Here is an 18,762-nt window from a genome sequence, read left to right on the forward strand (position 1 = left end):
TATTTTTTTAATTTCTCTTTTGTGGAGTACTGGTTCTATCTTTTTCTCTTTTGTTTTTGCTTGGTTTTGATTTTTCTTGGAATTGTGATGCTTTCTGCTGATGGTGTGTGTGCGCGCCTTCCATTGCAGGGTTTGCAGCCGTTTCTGCTCGACTTCTTAAGGCCCAGGGATTTGGCTTCTGTCCAGTGTGTCTTGGAAACCATGGGACACCACTGCGCTAACGTGTTTACATGCATCTGCTTCTGTCTTAGTGGCTGCTATGCCTCCATTATCTGTACATAGAGACCCTGTTTGATGTTACTGATAAGGACCAGTGCTGAATGGAAGATAACCGTTATCCTTTTGCCAGAGTTGGAAAATAGAACTAATTTGTTAATTGAGCAAACTTAAGGTTTTGCTTTATTACAAGTTTCTTCAAAGACATTAACTCTACAAATCAGAAATGTTACATCGTTAGGAGGTCCTTAAGACATTACATTTTCCAGGTATCCCACGACTTCCCCATGCTTTCCCCCTCCCTGAATAGCAAGCAACTTAGTTCCCATGAAGGGAGAGAGTTCTTTCCTCAAGTTAAGGCTCAGCACAATACTGTATAAAATGGTGAGGGGAGCTGCTGCAGAGCTGTAGACAGGAAGTGGCTAGACACAGGGAAATGGGAAGTCAGTCAAGGGTTTCTGAGAGAGAATTGGAAAACAAATAGCAAATACCTCTTATTGTGGTTGGGAAAAGATGGTTAGTGTAGACTTAACCTGGAGATGTTTGACCAAAAGTAGAGAAAACTAAGCCTGGGGAAATAATAAAGACAAAGCACATTAACAAAAGACAACAACCCTAGAAATGACTTCAATACAGTGATGGATTTCAAAGTGCTTTAAAGATGAAACTTCCAGGAATAATATAGAGTGATTTTAAGCATTTCTGTTCAATGTATTATAATATTTGACTCAAGTAGGTTATTTTTGTAGATACGCTAGTGATCCCTGGTTATCTAAGCACAGAATAGAACCAGAGGTGAAGTATGTCCTAGGACAAAAGGTGGCGGGGGTGGTCTTGGGGCTGGGGGGCAGGGATAGAGAATTCAGTCAGATATGTCGTCTAGGCCCAGCTTTGCCATTAGTGATACTTATGGCCTTGCACAAATCATTTCACTTTTCCAGCTCTTAAAATTTAAGAGTGGGATTCAATGAACTCTAAGGGCCTTTCTAAAATTCTAGGAGCCCATAATACCAACACAATATTGCACTCTAGTTATATTTTCTCAGAATGGAATGTGTTTTAAAGTGCAATTCTGGAAAACAAAAACAAAAAAACAAAAAACTTGTTTTGGGAATAAGTATGGCTGGAGAGGAAGAACTGATGATGCTTTTTCAAGAATTTTGCCTCCACAAAATTTGGAAAATGGAAGTGAATTCCAGTAGGAAGTATGCTTTTAGAATCCACAGTGTCTTTTTTCTGCATAAATAATGGCCATGGCTGGTTTGCCATAGGTTTAATATTTAAATGTGGGGAAAGTTATACTTGTATTATCTAATTATTACTGTTCCAAGGCCCAGTGACACAATAGGGAGTATATTATAATAGGTATATAAATGATATGGCCTTTGTCTTCAGAACGGAAGGTGGAGCCTGGTTTTCTAATTGAATCCGAATTGTTTGGTGGTTCTTTTAAAAAGGTGGTATTCAAAAGCGTAAGTGGATTGTTACCAGTACAAACACCCATAATACTCCCATTCTTTCACGTCTAGGCCAACTGGTCTTCAGGCTGTTGTCTGCGCTAGTGGTCATTTGCTTATAATCATTGTTTTTCCTTTCTTGACTTCCTCCAAAGTGGTAAAGTGAAATTCCTCATGTGGTCCTGTCTGCCCTCCCTCTTTTTCTAGTTTCCCCCTCCTACCCCGTCCAATTCTCAGGCCAGGGCTACAGAGGATGGAAGGCTATTGCCCCCTATCATTGTGCACTCTTATTACAGAGCCAAGGATTGTCACCAGTGAAGAGGTCATTATTCGAGACAGCCCTGTTCTCCCTGTCACCCTGCAGTGTAACCTCACCTCCAGCTCTCACACCCTTACATACAGCTACTGGACAAAGAATGGGGTGGAACTGAGTGCCACTCGTAAGAATGCCAGCAACATGGAGTACAGGTGAGAAGGGTGGGCAGCTCCTGGGAAGGTGGGAGGGAGTGTGGCTGAGCTTACTTGACATTCATAATCCATAGTTGTGCCATGCAGGAGGGACATGAGATATATTTGGCTCTCCCTTGGAGAGTCCAATCCAGTATATCTCAGGTAAGGCCCAGTAGTCTAGAAAAGATTCCCAAAGGATTCTAATGAGCAGCCAGATTTGAGAACCATAGATTATCCCCTCACTATAATCATAGAGAAACTGAGGCCATGAAGTAGTGATTTGTTCAGGGTAACAATGCTAGTCAATAGGAGAGTCACACTTAGAATGTAGTCTCTTTGCCTAATCTAGTCAGATCGAAGTTAGGTTTGAAGAAACAGACTGAAGTCTGCTTTGTGACTGTAGAGCAAGACATCTCCCTAAGCCATCTTTCCACTGGGTAGATTTCCTGGCGAATTCCCTTTTAGGAGTATGTAACATCACTGTAACCTGGTAAGGACCAGCGGATGCAGGGCTCTTGAATGATCTGGAGTGAGGATGGTAGCCTGGAAATACCCTTTGAAGAAAGAAAGATATTTGCTGGCTAGAGTTACCCAGCACCCAAATATTTGGTGCTTTTTGGAATATCTAGCACACATGGCACCCCACGTTTCAGAATAGTTTGTTCCTGGTTGAAAACTGTCTGGAAAAGAATCAGCTAATCCTGCTTAGAAGGTTAATACAGTGCAAAGAAAGAGAGCACTGAAGTGAGACCAGGAAAGCCCACGTACCCGTGATGGCAAGGGCATTCTGCAGGATATTGCAGCATTGAGACCTTTTCACACCCCTTATTTAGTTGATCCAAATGAATCTGTGGCTCCTCCTTTTTTCCCAAGCAAGGAAGGAGTGACTCTTGGCTGCTTTAAGGCCAAATACTGTATTTAGTAAGTTCTAGAACCAAGGCTAGGTTCCAGGTCTTCTGATTTTCTAGAAATTTTTCTAGAATTGCTTTTATCTGCTATGCCATTCGCTTAGTGGCAAAGTAGTTAACCTATCTCCACTGTAGTTTCTTGTGATAAAAAAAAATTAGAAATTTAGCCTCAGCGATTTTCCTCATAGTTTGGAAAGGATTAATCAAATAAAGTTGTTAGGTGGAATGAAAAGCATTTTTTTCTTGTTCTGTCCATTAGTTTTACAGACTTGATTTTTTTGTTGTTATTTTATTGAGACAGGGTCTGGCTCTGCCTCCCAGCCTGGAGTGCAGTAGTGCGGTCTCAGCTCACTGCAACCTCTGCCTCCCGGGCTCAAGCCATCCTCCCCAGTAGCTGGGACCACAGGTGCACACCACCACACCCGGGTAATTTTTTTTTGTATTTTTTGTAGAGACTGGGGTTCACCGTGTTGCCCAGGCTGGTCTTGAACTCCTGAGTGCAAGCAGTCTTCCCACCTTCGCCTCCCAAAGTGCTGGATTTACAGGCGTGAGCCACTGCATCCAGCCTCAGACTTGTTTTTTATAATACCTCCTTTAAGATAGCAGACATCCAATCATGTTTCTCTTGGGTCTTGTACTATTGCCTGCAAAGTGTTGAGCTTTAACTTCATGAAGTTTCAACCTGACTTTATAAAATGCTTCTTCTCTCTTTTTTTTCCCCCTCAACTTATTTGAAGCTCTCCAAGGGTGTTGTGTATCTCTAGAGTTTTTCAGGGATTCTACATTTTGTGGAGTAACAACTGATGAGTTCCTTGGGCTACTTAATAAGTCAGCCTGAAGAGCCGATTTCAGAACCCTGCTTCTGCCCAGCCTGTAGGGGATGGTATCCCTTTGCTTTAATTTCTTGCTAATAGCTAGTCCAAGAGAATGGTGTGGGGAGATTCTGAGCCTATAGGCATGGACTCAAGTGTGGGAGTTATCTTCCCAAGTATTTCTCAAAGAACTTAGAAGTCTAAGAACTTCAGTCTTAAGTTCAGGACTGAGTTTGAGGAAGAAGCAGCAGCTTTTTCTTCAGAGCTTAGACCCAAAGAACTTCAGTTTAAGCCCTGAAGAAAGAGCTGCTGCTCCTTCCTCAAACTCTGGAACACTTGTTTGATAAGAGCAGCTGACTTGTCTGTTTTCCAATTGGGAGCATACTGATAGAAGAGGCATGGTGTCACATTGAGAAGACACCTTGACTGCTTCTCCCAGAATATTGTGCTGCCATGTGGATATCTTGAGACAGTCCTGGGGATAGGCTATGTCTCTCCTTGTCCATAGTCTCTTAACCTGTGTTTCCTTTTTGGAATGAGCAATATAAGATGGATAAATGCATTAGGCCAGTGAGTGGTTGAGTTTAGGAGTTTTTCTTAGACATTAAATAGTGCAGTAGAGATTTGACCGTCACAAGTATCATATTTTAACCCCTAAGCAAAAGAGCCAGAGCTCAGCCCTATATAAACATTTATCCTCTGATCTGGAGGCTGCTGTTTTTCTTTTATCTGTAATTTCTCACCGACCTTTCTGCACATGTTTGGTGTATGTGCTTGTAGGCCAGAGTGTACTGAGTGGATGTGTAGTTGGCCCTCAGGGGCAAGAAAGCTTGTTTGGAATCACCCTGTGTGATTGAGATGAAGTGCTGTTCTGGCCATATATACTACTTTTTCTTTTTTTCTTTTTTTTTGAAACAGGGTCTTACTCTGTCACCCAGACTGGAGTACAGTGGCATGATCATGGCTCACTGCAGCCTTGACCTCCCAAGTTCAAGCAATCCTCCTGCCTCTTAGCCTCCCGAGTAGCTAGGACTATACGTGCACCACCATGCCCAGCTAGTTTTTTAATTTCTTATAGAGACAGGGTTTCGCCATGTTTCCCAGGCTGATCTCAAACTCCTGGGCTCAAGCAGTCCACCCACCTCAGCCTCCCCAAGTGCTGGGATAACGGGTGTGAGCCCCCGCGCCTGACCCATACAGTCTTCTTACAGTCCTTCCTGTCACTCTGCTTAACTTGATCTGAATCTGTGCACAGATATTCACTCTGTGTTCACTCAGTAATTCATTCATTTATTCATTCCCCTGTCGTATTCCAGGCACCAGGCGAGGTGCTCTGTATGGGATAGTATGCCGAATAAACAGTGCCTATCCACATAGAACTTGGTCTCTTGGGAAGCCGGACATTAATCAAGTAATCACATAAATATATAATCACACACATGATAAGTACTGTGAAGAAGTACAGAGTAGTATGAGAGAGAATGTTGTGGAAAGGGATGACGTTTAGATTGGGGCTGGAATAAACTGACATGTAAGCCAAGACCTGATGGAAATGGAGTTAGGTAGACTAAGGGACGAGAAGAGCATTCTCTGTAAAGAAACACCTTGTGTGGAGGTTTTGAGGTGGGAACAAGCTTGGTGCTTGAAAAACTGAAGAGAGACCAGAAGAGCTAGACAGTGGCATGGGATGGAGCTAGGGATATAGACAGGGGCCAGATCATGTAGGGCCCTGGGGTTTATCATAAGACTTTTTGCTGCATGTCTATGGCTGATGCTCTGATGGCAGATTTTTTTCTTTTTCTTTATGCTTGGGTCCTGTTAGCGAGTAGACTTGTGGAAAGGCATGCTACTAAAGGACAAGGTAGGAAGAACAGAACTACCAAAACAAGGTCTTTGGAGAAGCTCAGAAAACTTGTGCTTTTTGTTTGTTTGTTTCTCCTCTTCTTTATCTAACTGGAACCACCAGGTGAACAAGAGGTTTTTAGTGATTTTTGTCATTTGCTTTTGTTTTTCTGAGATAGAGTCTTGCTCTGTCGCCCAGGCTGGAGTGCATTGGAGTGATCTTGGCTCACTGCAACCTCTGCTGCCCGGGTTCAAGTGATTCTCCTGCCTCAGCCTCCCAAGTAGCTGGGATTACAGGCGTGTGCCACCACGCCCGGCTAATTTTTTTATTCTTAGTAGAGACGGGGTTTCAGCATCTTGGCCAGGCTAATCTTGAACTCCTGATCACCCGTCTCAGCCTCCTAAAGTGCTGGGATTACAGGGGTGAGCCACCACACCCAGCTGTGATGGTTTTATACTGTATATCTGAATATAAACTATAGTACTTTGGACATCCTTCTATTTTGATTACTTTTGCATTTTGTTTCTCCCAATAGACCAGAGCATCCTAAGGTTAGGGACCATGTTGCCATTCCATGTTTGTATTCTTGGCACCCTGTAAAGAGCAAGACATTAATGTTTTAGGATGCATAGAGAGGGATTTTTGCTTTTAGTTAGAAGGAGGTGAGTTGCATTGAGGGTTTGGAGAGCAGGATCCCGGATTGCCCCTTTGATTCTCCTTCTGTTATATATTTTGACCATTCCCAGTTTCCTCACTTGGTTTTTCTTCTCATCTCTGCAGGATCAATAAGCCGAGAGCTGAGGATTCAGGCGAATACCACTGCGTATATCACTTTGTCAGCGCTCCTAAAGCAAACGCCACCATTGAAGTGAAAGGTACAACCCAGCAGAGGCTGTGGTGTGAGCCTCTCACTCTCCTTCCAAGACAGTACCTTGGTCTGGAGTCCCAGTCTTCAAGCTCCTCTTCTTTCCATGTCAAGACATAATTTAATGTTATGGTTAGGCCACAGGCTCAGGAGCCTGGCTGCCTGGGTTTAAATTCCGACCCCATCATCTACTAGCTGTGTGGCCTTGGTGGTTTACTAACTTCTCTTTGCTTCCTTTTCCTCATTTTTAAAATGAGGATATCAGCAGTACTTACATCATGGGTTTGTTAGGAGGATTAAATAAGTTAATAGATTGAACTACATAAAATTGCTGTTTTTATATGTCAAAAATATTTCAGTGTTGGCAGCTCCTATGGCCCAAGGCTTTGTAAAGCTCTTAGGTCAGTGCCTTACAAGTATGATTACATAGGTCTTCTGTGGGCCAGCAGGATTGAGGTACAGTGGGTACAGTGTGCAGAGTGGACATCAGCTGTTTGTGGATAATTCATTAGAATTGTAATAGAAACCTTTGAAAGAGGAGGCAGTAGTAGAAAGTTCCAAGAAGGGCAAGCAGAACTATAAAAGTTGGAGCTACCCAACATCATAAATTTCACCTTTCCTATGTTATTTCAAAGAAGCATCTGAGACCCAGAAAAGTGAAACTTCTAGCTGTCTGTCACACAGTGAGTTTGTGGCAGAGCTAGTCTAGAACACAGGTCTTGACCCCCAATCCAGTGTTTTTTCTACTCTCACAAAATGATCATGAGGAGGCAGGGCTACTGTTTGAGGTCAGGTTTTCTATTTTCAGTCTTTCTCATTTTGCTTAGTAAGGACACCGACTTGTTCTTTATATCCATAGCGTTATCCCTGGAAGCTAGAAGGACAAATTTAGGAGAAGGAAAGGGCCCATATAATAGGTATTCAGGTCTTCCTAAAATATTTGTAAGATTAAAATTGCGGATTCAAGAAAGGCTTGGACACATTGAAGGTTTCCATTATATGGTGTTATTAAATGAAAGTAATATCTTGGTGACACAGCCCTCACTTGTGAGTTGATGTAGGGATGGCCACTGCCTCCTCCATCTGCCAGTTTGATTCTGAATGCCTAAAGGAGTTACAGTCACAGTGGGCCAGAGAACTTGGCATTTCATTTTTTCAGTGGCTTTCCTTGGAGAAATCATGGTTTCTACCCATTTTAGAAGAATGCCACATGTATTCAACATGAGGATGAAGGATGTGGGAAAACATTTTCTCTAAGCCAGTGAGGGCGTTCCCCAGCCTAGGTGAGCTGAATTGTGTAGGGAGACTTCTCTGTGAGACTTGAGGCCCTGCTGCATTCCTGGCTGAGCCTTTGGCACAAAGTCCAAGTGCAAAGGCAGGGTGGGTGAGGGAGGGAAAGATTGGGGTGTCTAGTTCATTGTGCTCCCCAAGCCTGAGATAATTAGTCCTAACTAACTGTAATTGTTAGTGACTTTGAGTTAATGATTTCTAAATAGCACTTTCAAGAGTGAAAACCGAAATGGTTTTTCCATCTGTTTGGCTGCTTAAGAAAGTGGGGTTTAGTGGCCCTAGAGGCATCTTTCTTCATATTCTCTTCAGCAGGTAGGAAGCAGCAGTTGCCAGGGTCAGAGAACAGGACGCTGTAGGCCAGGAGTATTATCAGAGCAAGTTACAACTTACGTGTTATATTCAAGGTGCTTACTGTGCACTGTTGCATTCTCACTGTACAAATAGCCCTATAAGGAAGGTGAGGCAGGTGGTGGTATCCTGGTTTTACAGAAGTAGACCTTGAGAGAATTCTGTTTTATAAATAACCTAAACCATATTCTGGACCACTTTGTATAGATATACTGTGTGTTTCTCTCTCAAGAAAATTTGTAAAGAATTCTAGTCTGTCTTCTCTCCCCAACACCTGGATAGAAAAGAGCTGAATGTTTAATGTCTTCTCTTCCAAGTTATGGATAGTTGAGTCTGGTAAAGACTTTGAACACTTCGCTTTTTCAGTATATGTTTTTAAAGGTTTGCCATAGGCCCAGGATCATATTCTGAGCTCACTTCCAATTGTGGTTGGGGTAGAAAAACTGCCTTGCATTTAGAGTAGTACATGTCTGTATGTTAGTTCCCAAAACATTTTAATAGAAACTCACATTTTATTCCTTTAGTGTCTCTGGGGTGGCGATAAGAGACAGTTATCTTTTTATAGCTGTAGCAATTTGAAAAATCTGCTGAGTAATAGAGAGTTAAGAGGTGGTTGTACTTGAGAACAAAGAGGTTCCGAGAACATCAGTGGCCTCTTGGCTGACAGGAGTCTCTGAGAATCTTCCTGTGTGGCTTTAACTGAATCAGCACATCAGGGCATATAATTCAGACCATGCATATATATTTCTTCAACATCTATTCTGCTGTCAGCCATTTCTTTCCCATCTGCCTTTTCCTGTCTTTCAGAACATTTCTGGGGTGTTGTTTGGGCTCAGCACTGTGGGAAGTGATTTAGCCTAGCCAGGGACTGGGCATTATCTGTCAGATTACCAAACCTTGAGTTATCTGTGGTCTACAAAAGAAAAGAAGGCTGCAGGAACCAGAGAGAGGGATGGTGGCCTGGGAACAGAGCCAAGATGGTCATGTTTTTTAACCAAAGCCTGTAGATCACCGTCAAGAAAATTTGGAGGATAGGAGTTATCTACATGTAGTGGGGGAGGCCTTGTATCTGAAGCAGATTTTTAAATTCTCTTCCTTTTTTTTTTTTTTTTAAGGACACAATGTGACATAGTATAAACAGGAAGATACTGTCGAGGGTTACGTTTCTCAGGTATTCGGCAGGTGATCTGCACAGATGGGGAGAAGGAAGATGGACCTGGGCCGGTTAGGAGGGGGAAGACAGCAGTGATGAGGCCTTGTGGAGCCCAAAGCCCCGCCTTCCTGGGGGTCCACTCAGCTAACGCTGAGGAGGCATCTCTATCCTCAGCTTGTGACTCTTCAGAGGCTGTGATACCAGAGAGTGCACACCTTACAGAGAATTCATGAATGAATAGATGTTGAAATTTTCTATCCCTATAATTTTTCAACCTTTTGCCCCTTACTCCTTCCCTCTTCTCCTTCCTTCCTTTTCTAAAATTAAAAATAAAAAAAAATGCTCACAAAAAAGGAAATTGAAAATCCCGATATCATTTACAAAGTAAAAAGAAAAAACTTGCTCTCATGACTCCCAAGCACTATCCTTATCCCTTAACCATTTTGATTAGTACGGGAAAGAAGGAGTTTGAATTTTATTACTGTTTTTGGAAAAGGATTTTTTTGGTCACCCAATCCTCTGCAACAAATATGTCACTGCCTCTTGTGAGAAGCACATCTCAGCCCAGAAGGGGCTTGAGCCTGTTGTCTTACTAGGTTCATCTCACCCTCCTCATTGGACATTTCAAATGAGTTTCAGTCTTTTGGTTGCCGTGAGAGCCAGGATTGATCTTGTTTTTCTCCTCCCTACTCCTTAGCTTTCTCTATATTTGACTATTAAGAATAAAGGTTAGGATTTCTATAAGTGGCCTTGCCCTGCCTTCCTATTTCCTACTTTGTCATGGTGCATTACAAGTGACATATTAATCCAGACTGGCCAAGGCAAGTGTGGTGGGGATGAAGATCATTGTGAAGAACAGTGATACACAGACCACATTCGCACGGCACTTTCAGCATGCACAGCATCTCCACCGTCCTTTCTTCACTGACAGTCAAGAAAGGTAGCTAGTGAGGATGCGTGGAGGATGTGACATCCTTTAGGTCAGAACTGATGTCAAAGCAACCTGCTTCTGTCTCAGAATTGCCACGACTTGAGAAGTCTTTGAGGGCATAATAATACGAAGCTGCTAGGGCATTTTGAACATTAACTTCAGCCCAAAAACCATACCTGCACTTTGTTTTCCTCTCTTCAGGGTGCCACCCTGACTTTCCTTAATAAGAATAAGAATAGCTAACATTATTGCATGCTTACTGTGGGTCAGGCACTGTGCTAGGTGCATTATTTGTTCCTTTTCTGTCCTTTAGTCTCCACAACTCTGTGGGATAAGTGTGATTATTATCTCCGCTTCCCAGGTGAGAAAATTGAGGCTTGAGGGAATAACTGGCCCAGTGTCACAGAGTTTACTGGTGGAGCCAGGGATCTCACTCAGGCACCCTAGCATTAGATCCTATGCTCCTAAGCACCAAGCCATGGTGCTCTGTTGAGCATGTAACATTTAAAAGGCCTTGACTAAGAGTTAAGAGAAATGTGTTCTAATTGTGGTCCTGCCATTAAACACAGTGTGACTCTGACCAGTCACTTCCCTTCTCTGGGTCTCAAGCTTCCTGAAGTGCATGATGAAGTAGAATGAGATAGCTCATCTTCAAGGTTCCTTTGTTCTGTGTGGCTCTGATGGTCTGGGTTCCCTTATGTGGACAGAGAGGAGAGGTTGTGTATTAGTGTTTCCTAGAGGGACAGAACTTACAGGAGAGATATATATATGGGGGTTTATTAAGTATTAACTTACATGGTCACAAGGTCCCACAGTAGGCTGCCTGCAAGCTTGAAGAGCAAGGAAAGCCAGTCCGAATCTCAAAACAAGAACTTGGAGTCCGATGTTTCAGGGCAGGAAGCATCCAGCACAGGAGAAAGATGTAGGCTGGGAGAGGTTGGTTATTGAAGGAAGTGATTTCCAAGCCCATTTTCCTAGTGTTATTGGAAAATTTCAATTTGTCAGTTTCTCAGCTTGGAAAAGTCACCTGAATGACTCCCACACCTCTACCCACTCATCTCCCTGTCTTGTGGTGGGGGTATCTGACCTCCAGTACTGGTGCCAGGAAAGGTGATAGAACAGTGGTCTTCAATTTTGATTTCATTCATATGAACTGTGGCTTGGGCATCAGATTAAGGCACATCAGGTGATTATGGTGTACAGCCAGGGCTGAGGATCACCGTCTTTGAGGAAACTTCTACACCTCTTGCTCAGTGGTTTCACCTGCAGAAGGAGGCACCTGTCCTAGACTGCTGTAGTGTTCACAACCAATGATGAATCTGCTGTGGGTGGAGAGTGCTTGTTGAGCCAAAAGCCTGCATCCTTCTTGCTTCCGTCTTGACCAGTCTCATATTCCTTCTTGGGCATAGCTCTTGGCAAGCAGTAAATCTTCACTCTCCCACTGCCTTAAGCCAGGTGTTCATTTTGTCCACCACAAAGATAGGTGTTTTTGGGATTTGATAAGGTTGTATGAAGGAAGCAAATAGACCGTGAATGCAGAATCTCTGTGTTTACTTGGAAACAGCCTACTCATTGACAACACCTTTAAGGATAGATTTTCTTTTCTTTGAAAATGAATTGCTAGGTTATGAACATGCTTTAAAAAGTGAGCACCAAGGCCGGGCGCAGTGGCTCACGCCTGTAATCCCAGCACTTTGGGAGGCTGAGACCGGCGGATCACAAGGTCAGGAGTTCAGGACCAGACCATCCTGACCAAGATGGTGAAACCCCGTCTCTACTACAAAATACAAAAATTAGCCAGGCGTGGTGGCGGGTGCCTGTAGTTCCAGCTACTCGGGAGGCTGAGGCAGAAGAACTGCTTGAACCCAGGAGGCAGAGGTTGCCGTGAGCCAAGATCGTGCCACTGTGCTCCAGCCTGGGCGACAGAGCGAAACTCCGTCTCCAAAAACAAAAACAAAACCAAAACCAAAACAAAACAAAAAGTGAGCACCAAATAAGCAGTGTCTGTAAAGAGGTCTTATTTGTTGATCGCTTTCTTAAGTCTGTTCTGTTAACTTTATTTAATATCATCTGAAACATCCTTCTGTGGCCTGAGTTGACAGTTTCTACAGCATCTAGCCTGGCCTAGAAGCTGACCCTTTGCCCTTAGTGCCCCAGGTTGGGTAGCAGAGGGTACGAAGGAACATGTATTTGTCCTCAGCCAGAGTCCCAGACTGCCCAGATAATGAAATTGGGTCAGGTGCTGTTGGATAACTGAGACTATTTTGGGACCCCTGTGTTGCTATTTATTAGGATACTGGAGGGATATCCATTAACCAGTGTGACTAGAATATTTAATGAACAAGTCCAGAGAATGAATGAATTCCTGAGTGGATCAGAGACCTCTTCTAAGGGTCTTTTTGTTAACTTTGTTGCTCCTACCCTTCGCTCTTGCCACTTAGTCTGTGCCCCACTAAGAGGGTAAAGGGAAGCTCAGAGTATTGTCTCTGTCTCCGTCAGGATATGAAGGTTTAGTTAGACGCTCAGACCTGCTTTTAGACCAACAAAACCTGGTTAAGCAGTCCCTTATTAAATGCCAAGCCCATAGAAGGTGAGGCACTAAAATAGGCCATTAATCAGATAATTTATCAGTATCTGACCTGATTAAACCTTATTTTTAGAGCTATAAAAAAAAGTCCTGTTTGTATCAGCAAATGGGGAGAGCACATAGTAATCAGTATCTTTGATTTCTTAGAACTAATGACAGAGTCCAAGCCTTAGCCTTTCCTTTCCCTGACTGATGTTTAAATGCTTGACCCTGAATTCCAACCATGTTCTAGATTAGTACAGAGATGTAATTTAATCCTCACAAGACCTCTGAAACAGTGAGTATTACTCTCATTTTACAATACTAAAACTCAGAGTATTTGATGTGATCTGCCCTGGGTTATTCAGTTGGTGAGTAATAAAGTTGAGATCGAGTCCAGATTTCCATGTTTTCAGGTCTGAAGCTCTTCTCTTTACGCTGTACTAATACAGAATAAAATCTGACAGGTATATCAGTTTTGCTTTGGGTCTGAGGTGTTTTAGCACATCTACAAGTAAAGATAACTTTTGGGCTATTTGCTCTGCAGTTACCAGTAATGCATATGTGTGTGTGTGTGTGTGTGTGTATCTACACACATGAATATATATATATAAATATATATATATTTTAAAATTTTACTTTAAGTTCTGAGATACATGTGCAGAATGTGCAGGTTTGTTACATAGGTATACATGTGCCATGGTGGTTTGCTGCACCCATCAACCCATCATCTAGATTTTAAGCCCTGCATGCATTAGATATTTGTCCTAATGGTCTCCCTCCTCGCATGTTGTATATTTTTATTTTTGTAGACTCTGTTCTAGTTTATCTCCCCTCAGTATGTTAAAGTACAAAAAGCATGGTCTCTGGATTCAGACAACCCTGAACTTGGATTTTAGCTTTACCATTTAAACATTAAGTTACTTTTCCAAACTTGAGTTTTCCCATTTTAAAAAGTGGGGTAATGTCTGCTTCATCAATTGGTATATTTGTATCTATTCTTATAAATATGTGTAATAAATTACCCCAAAACTTAGTGGCATAAAATGATAAGCACTTATCACCTCACAGTTTCTGTGAGTCAGTAATTAGGGAGCAGCTTAGTGGGGTGTTCTCGCTTGGGGCCTTTCCTGAGATTTCGGTCAAGCTGTTGGCTGGAGCTGCAGTCATCTGAAAGCTTGACCAGAGCTTGGAGGATCCACTCCATGTGTACAGCTCACTCACATGGCTCTGTAGTGCCCTCAGTTCCTCAGTGTGCCGGCCTCTCCGTTGGTTGGTTGAGTGTCCCCCAGTATGGCAGCCACCCTTTCCCAGAGTGTCGAATAAAGAGGGGAAGTAGTGTTCTCCTCCCACACACCAAGGCAGGAGTGAAGACTGTTTGAGCCCCTTTCCCAGTCTGGGCCTTTAAGTCTGGGTCCTTTCAGAATAGTGACTTTTCAGAGGCAGTGCAGCTGCCAACTCAACTTTTAGCATTCTAGATGGTTCTAATGTACAGTCTTGGAAATGAGTCCCCAAAGCAAAAGCTGATAGTACTGAATTCATAGTACTATTGCCAATAACTGACTCAAAGTGGGTGTCCTCTTTGGGTCAAAGGAGAGTGAAAATGGGAAAATGTACCACATATAAGCTGATATCTGAAATTTATATCTCTAACATAGAACATTTCCCTGAGCTCCAGACTTGCTATTTTACTGCCTACTTCATATTTTTGCGTGGATGTTAAATAAGTATCTTTTTTTTTTTTTAGAGACAGAGTCTTACTCTGTCACCCAGGCTGGAATGCAAGGGCATGATCTTGGCTCACTGCAACCTCCACCTCCCGCGTTCAAGCGATTCTCTCGCCTCAGCCTCCCAAGTAGCTGGGATTACAAGCACCTGCCACCATGCCCAGCTAATTTTTGTATTTTTGTAGAGACGGGGTTTCACCATGTTGGCCAGGCTGGTTTCGAACTCCTGACCTTAGGTGATCCGCCCACCTCGGCCTCCCAAAGTGCTGGGATTACAGACGTGAGCCACCGCACCTAGCCGTATGTTAAATAAGTATCTTAAACTTACCATGTTCTTCTAGACCTTGACCTTCTGGTTTTTACCACCACTATTTCTGTCTTTTAACAAAACAAACTAAGATTAAGCAAACAAAAACCACTCATTCTTTTGCAAAATCTTCCTCATCTTAGTAACTGTCAACTACATTCTCGTAGTTACTCAGGTGGAAACCTTGGTGTCTCCTTGACTCCTTTTCTTCTCACAATCCACATCCAATCCATTAGCACATAGGTTAACTCAACCTCCAAAATATACCTGGAATCTCACCATTTCTTGTTATTTCCACTATGACTGCCCCCGTGGAAACCAGCCTCTCCCTTGCCTGGGTGACTTTAATAGCCGCCTGCTTGGTCTTGCTTCCACTGCTGTCTCTACCGTTCTTGTTCACATAGTAGCCACGGGGAGCCTGTTAAAACACACCCATCATGTTATACCTGCACATAGTATTCACCAGTGGCTTCCCGACTAACTTAGTGTAACTGCCAAAGTCATGATGGTGGCCTACAAAGTCCTGCTTAATCTGGGTCCCCAGTCTGTCTGATTTCTTTTATCTCCTGCACTCTTCTCCTTGCTTACTATGTTCCAATCAAATCCTCTTTGCTGTTCCTTGTACATAACAAGCACAGTCCTACCTCAAGACCTTTGCATTTCCCTCGACCTAGAGTGTTCTTCCTACAGATATGTGTGACCTACTCCCTTCTTTTCTTTTTTGCTGGGAGACCAGAGTTTTATTACTATTTAAATCAGTCTCCCCTAGCTTTCAGGGAGCAGAGTTTCTAAGGAAACTTGGTGGATGGGGGGAAGCCAGTGAGCCAGGAGTGCTGATTGGTTAGAGATGAAATCGTAGGGAGTCAGGAGCTGTCTTCTTGTGCTCAGTCAGTTCCTGGGTGGGGGTCACAAGATCAGATGAGCCAGTTTATTGATCTGGGTGGGGCCAGCTGATCCATCAAGTGCAGGGTCTGCAAAATATCTCAAGCACTGATCTTAGGAGCAGTTCAGGGAGGGTCAGAATCTTGTAGCCTCCAGCTGCATGACTCCTAAACCATAATTTCTAATCTTGTGGCTAATGTTAGTCCTACAAAGACAATCTAGTCCCCAGGCAAGAAGGGGGTCTATTTTGGGAAAGGGATGTTACTATCTTTGTTTAAACTATAAGTTTCTCGCAAAGTTAGTTCAGCCTGCGCCCAGGAACGAACAAGCACAGCTTGGAGATTAGAAGTAAGATGGAGTCAGTTAAATTAGATCTCTTTCACTGTCTCAGTCATAATTTTGCAAAGATGGTTTCAGTCCCTCCCTTGGGGTTTTAAAATACCTTAATCTTAAGGTGTAGGCTCTGAAGATGGGAAAAGGCCTTCGATTACTCTGGCTTCTTCCTGCTGATAGGGGACGTAGTGGGAATGGGAGTGAACCCCAAACTGAGAAGAGCAGAACCACTTTGTAACTGTCTAGGTGTACTCATGCAGGCCTGGCTGGGATTCCAGGGCTTGTGTGGGAAAAACATTACTACTCTCATCTGTAGTTTTACTGCAGTGTTTAAGTGAACAGCCTACTATAAGGTAAATAATGAGTCCTAGGATGAGGAGCACAGTTACCAATTTTAAAAGCAAAGATTTGAAAGCATTAGTCTGGGGACTTCTAACCCACAAAGAATTTAGAATTTCATCTAAACTGCAGGAAAAAACCTCTAGAACAGCTAACAACAGTACACTGTAGTTTTTCTTTTGAAGCATAATTTTTCTCTCTCTAGTCCCCATTTTTATTAAAAACAAATCATGATAGAACTAATTTGTTTAAAAAATAAACTTTAGTCTTACTGTACTTGGCCTGATTATTTGCATAAAGTGCAGCAAGAATAATTATTTTTCACTTAGGGTTTTAAATTGGCTTTGTCAGAACTCTGTTCCATGAAGAATCTCAGATAAGACTTTCAAAAAGTCGAGTTTGTACCTTCAATTACTTATGAGTTGGGCAAATTCCTCTCCTCTTGAGGTCCCAAGATAACTTGGAGTTCCTGGCCTGTCAGAAAGTGACATTCTTAGCCAGGCGTGGTGGCTCATGCCTGTAAACCCAGAACTTTGGGAGGCTGAGGTGGGTGGATCACCTGAGGTCAGGAATTCGAGACCAGCCTGGCCAACATGGTGAAACCCCATCTCTACTAAAAATACAAAAATTAGCCAGGTGTGGTGGCAGATGCCTATAATCCCAGCTACTTGGGAGGCCAAGGCAGAAGAATCACTTGAACCCGGGAGGTGAAGGTTGCAGTGAACCAAGATCACACCACTGTACTCCAGCCTGGACAACACAGCGAGACTCCATTTCAAAAAAAAAAGGTGACATTCTTTACTTACCACAGGTCAGGAACCTTGTATATACTCCCTTATTTTCTTCACGACCATGCTAAAGTTCACTTCATCACAAAAGCCTTACCCAACCAGTCTGACATATCTGGCGTGTAGTGGGTGCTCAGCAGGTGTTTGCCAGATGAATGAAGCATGGCTGGCTGGAGCAGCACATGGTAACCCTTCTGCTTCTGTCCCCATCTGGACATGCTGGGCCCTATGTGGCTATGGAGCCTGCTCCTTGGAGTGCTTGGAATTTATTGACTGAAGTAGCCATTTGATAATGGCTATAGCAGCAAAGCCCAGAATAACAAAAGAACCAACAAAACTGGAATTGGGACCAAGGCATATCGATTCTCTTTCCTATCTTGGATAACAGAGTGACATCTAGCCTGCTTTGAGTTTTACTGCTGTCAGATTACTGTAACCCAGCCAGGCGTGGTGGCTCACGCCTGTAATCCCAACACTTTGGGAGGCTGAGGCGGGCAGATCATCTGAGGTTAGGAGTTCGAGACCAGCCTGACCAACATGGTGAAACCCCATCTCTCCTAAAAAACAAAATTAGCTGGGCGTGGTGGCTCACGCCTGTAATCCCAACACTTTGGGAGGCCAAGGTGGGCAGATCACCTGAGGTCAGGAGTTCGAGACCAGCCGGACCAACATGATGAAACCCTGTCTCTCTTAAAAATACAAAATTAGCTGGGCATGGTGGCGCATGCCTGTAATCCCAGCTGCTCAGGAGGCTGAGGTGGAAGAATCACTTGAAACCGGGAGGCAGAGGTTGCTGTGAGCTGAGATCGCACCATTGCACTCCTTCCTGGGCGACAAGAGCGAAACTCTGTCTCCAAAAAAAAAAAAAAAATTACTGTAACTGGTGAAGCATTGGCGGGTAATACAGTTAAGATAAAAGAAAGCTAAATCCAGAGAATTAGCTTTTATCTCAGGCTTCTTTGATCCTTGAAACTTACTTAATTTTTAGACTACAGTTGCTGTTTATTTCTTCCTAAGTGATCCCTATAAATAAGGAAGAGCAACAGCCTCTAGTATGTCTTGAAAGTCCTTCTATATTGGGTTCAGTCTAAGAATTGTTGCAAATCAGGCGTCCAAGGCAGAGTCTTAAGTTGTTAATAAAAGGTCTTGGGGCCAGGTGCAGATGCAAACACCTGTAATCCCAGCACTGTGGGAGGCCAAGTTGAGAGGATCACTGAGGTCAGGAGTGCAGGACCAGCCTGGGCAATGCAGTAAGGACCTCGTCTGTACAAGAAATTTAAAAATTAACCAGGTGTGGTGGCATGTGCCTGTAGTTCTAGCTACTCAGGAGCTGAAGATCACTTAAGCCCAAGAGCTTGAGGCTACAGTGAGCAGTGATCATACCACTATGCTCCAGCCTGGATGATAGAATAAGACCCCATCTCAGTCAATCATTCAATAAAAACAAAAAAATCTCTTGGGAGACTGGTTGAATTTCCTGTTCATTCCTTTCTTCTTCCTTGCGAAGACCAGTTTCTGGATTCCCTCTTTCCTGGGAGAGCCTTGGT

The 18,762-nt window shown here is 43.2% G+C and overlaps 1 protein-coding gene across 6 annotated transcripts in view; it reads left to right on the forward strand.

Annotated features, from left to right (window-relative positions):
* Nucleotides 1–18,762, forward strand: part of NPTN (neuroplastin) — a 72,533-nt gene that overhangs the window by 39,287 nt on the left and 14,484 nt on the right. For all 6 annotated transcript variants that reach the window (XR_002523116.2, XR_002523117.2, XM_009210569.1 and 3 more), the window contains 2 exons: nucleotides 1,970–2,141; nucleotides 6,467–6,561. Coding sequence is in view for 4 of the 6 variants with exons in the window: in XM_009210569.1 (XP_009208833.1) it covers nucleotides 1,970–2,141; nucleotides 6,467–6,561 (267 nt within the window). In the remaining 2 variants the exon portion in view is untranslated. The remainder of the gene's footprint in view (nucleotides 1–1,969; nucleotides 2,142–6,466; nucleotides 6,562–18,762) is intronic.

Source organism: Papio anubis, chromosome 7 (genome assembly GCF_008728515.1).
Source record: "Papio anubis isolate 15944 chromosome 7, Panubis1.0, whole genome shotgun sequence".
Taxonomy (NCBI): Eukaryota; Metazoa; Chordata; class Mammalia; order Primates; family Cercopithecidae; genus Papio; species Papio anubis.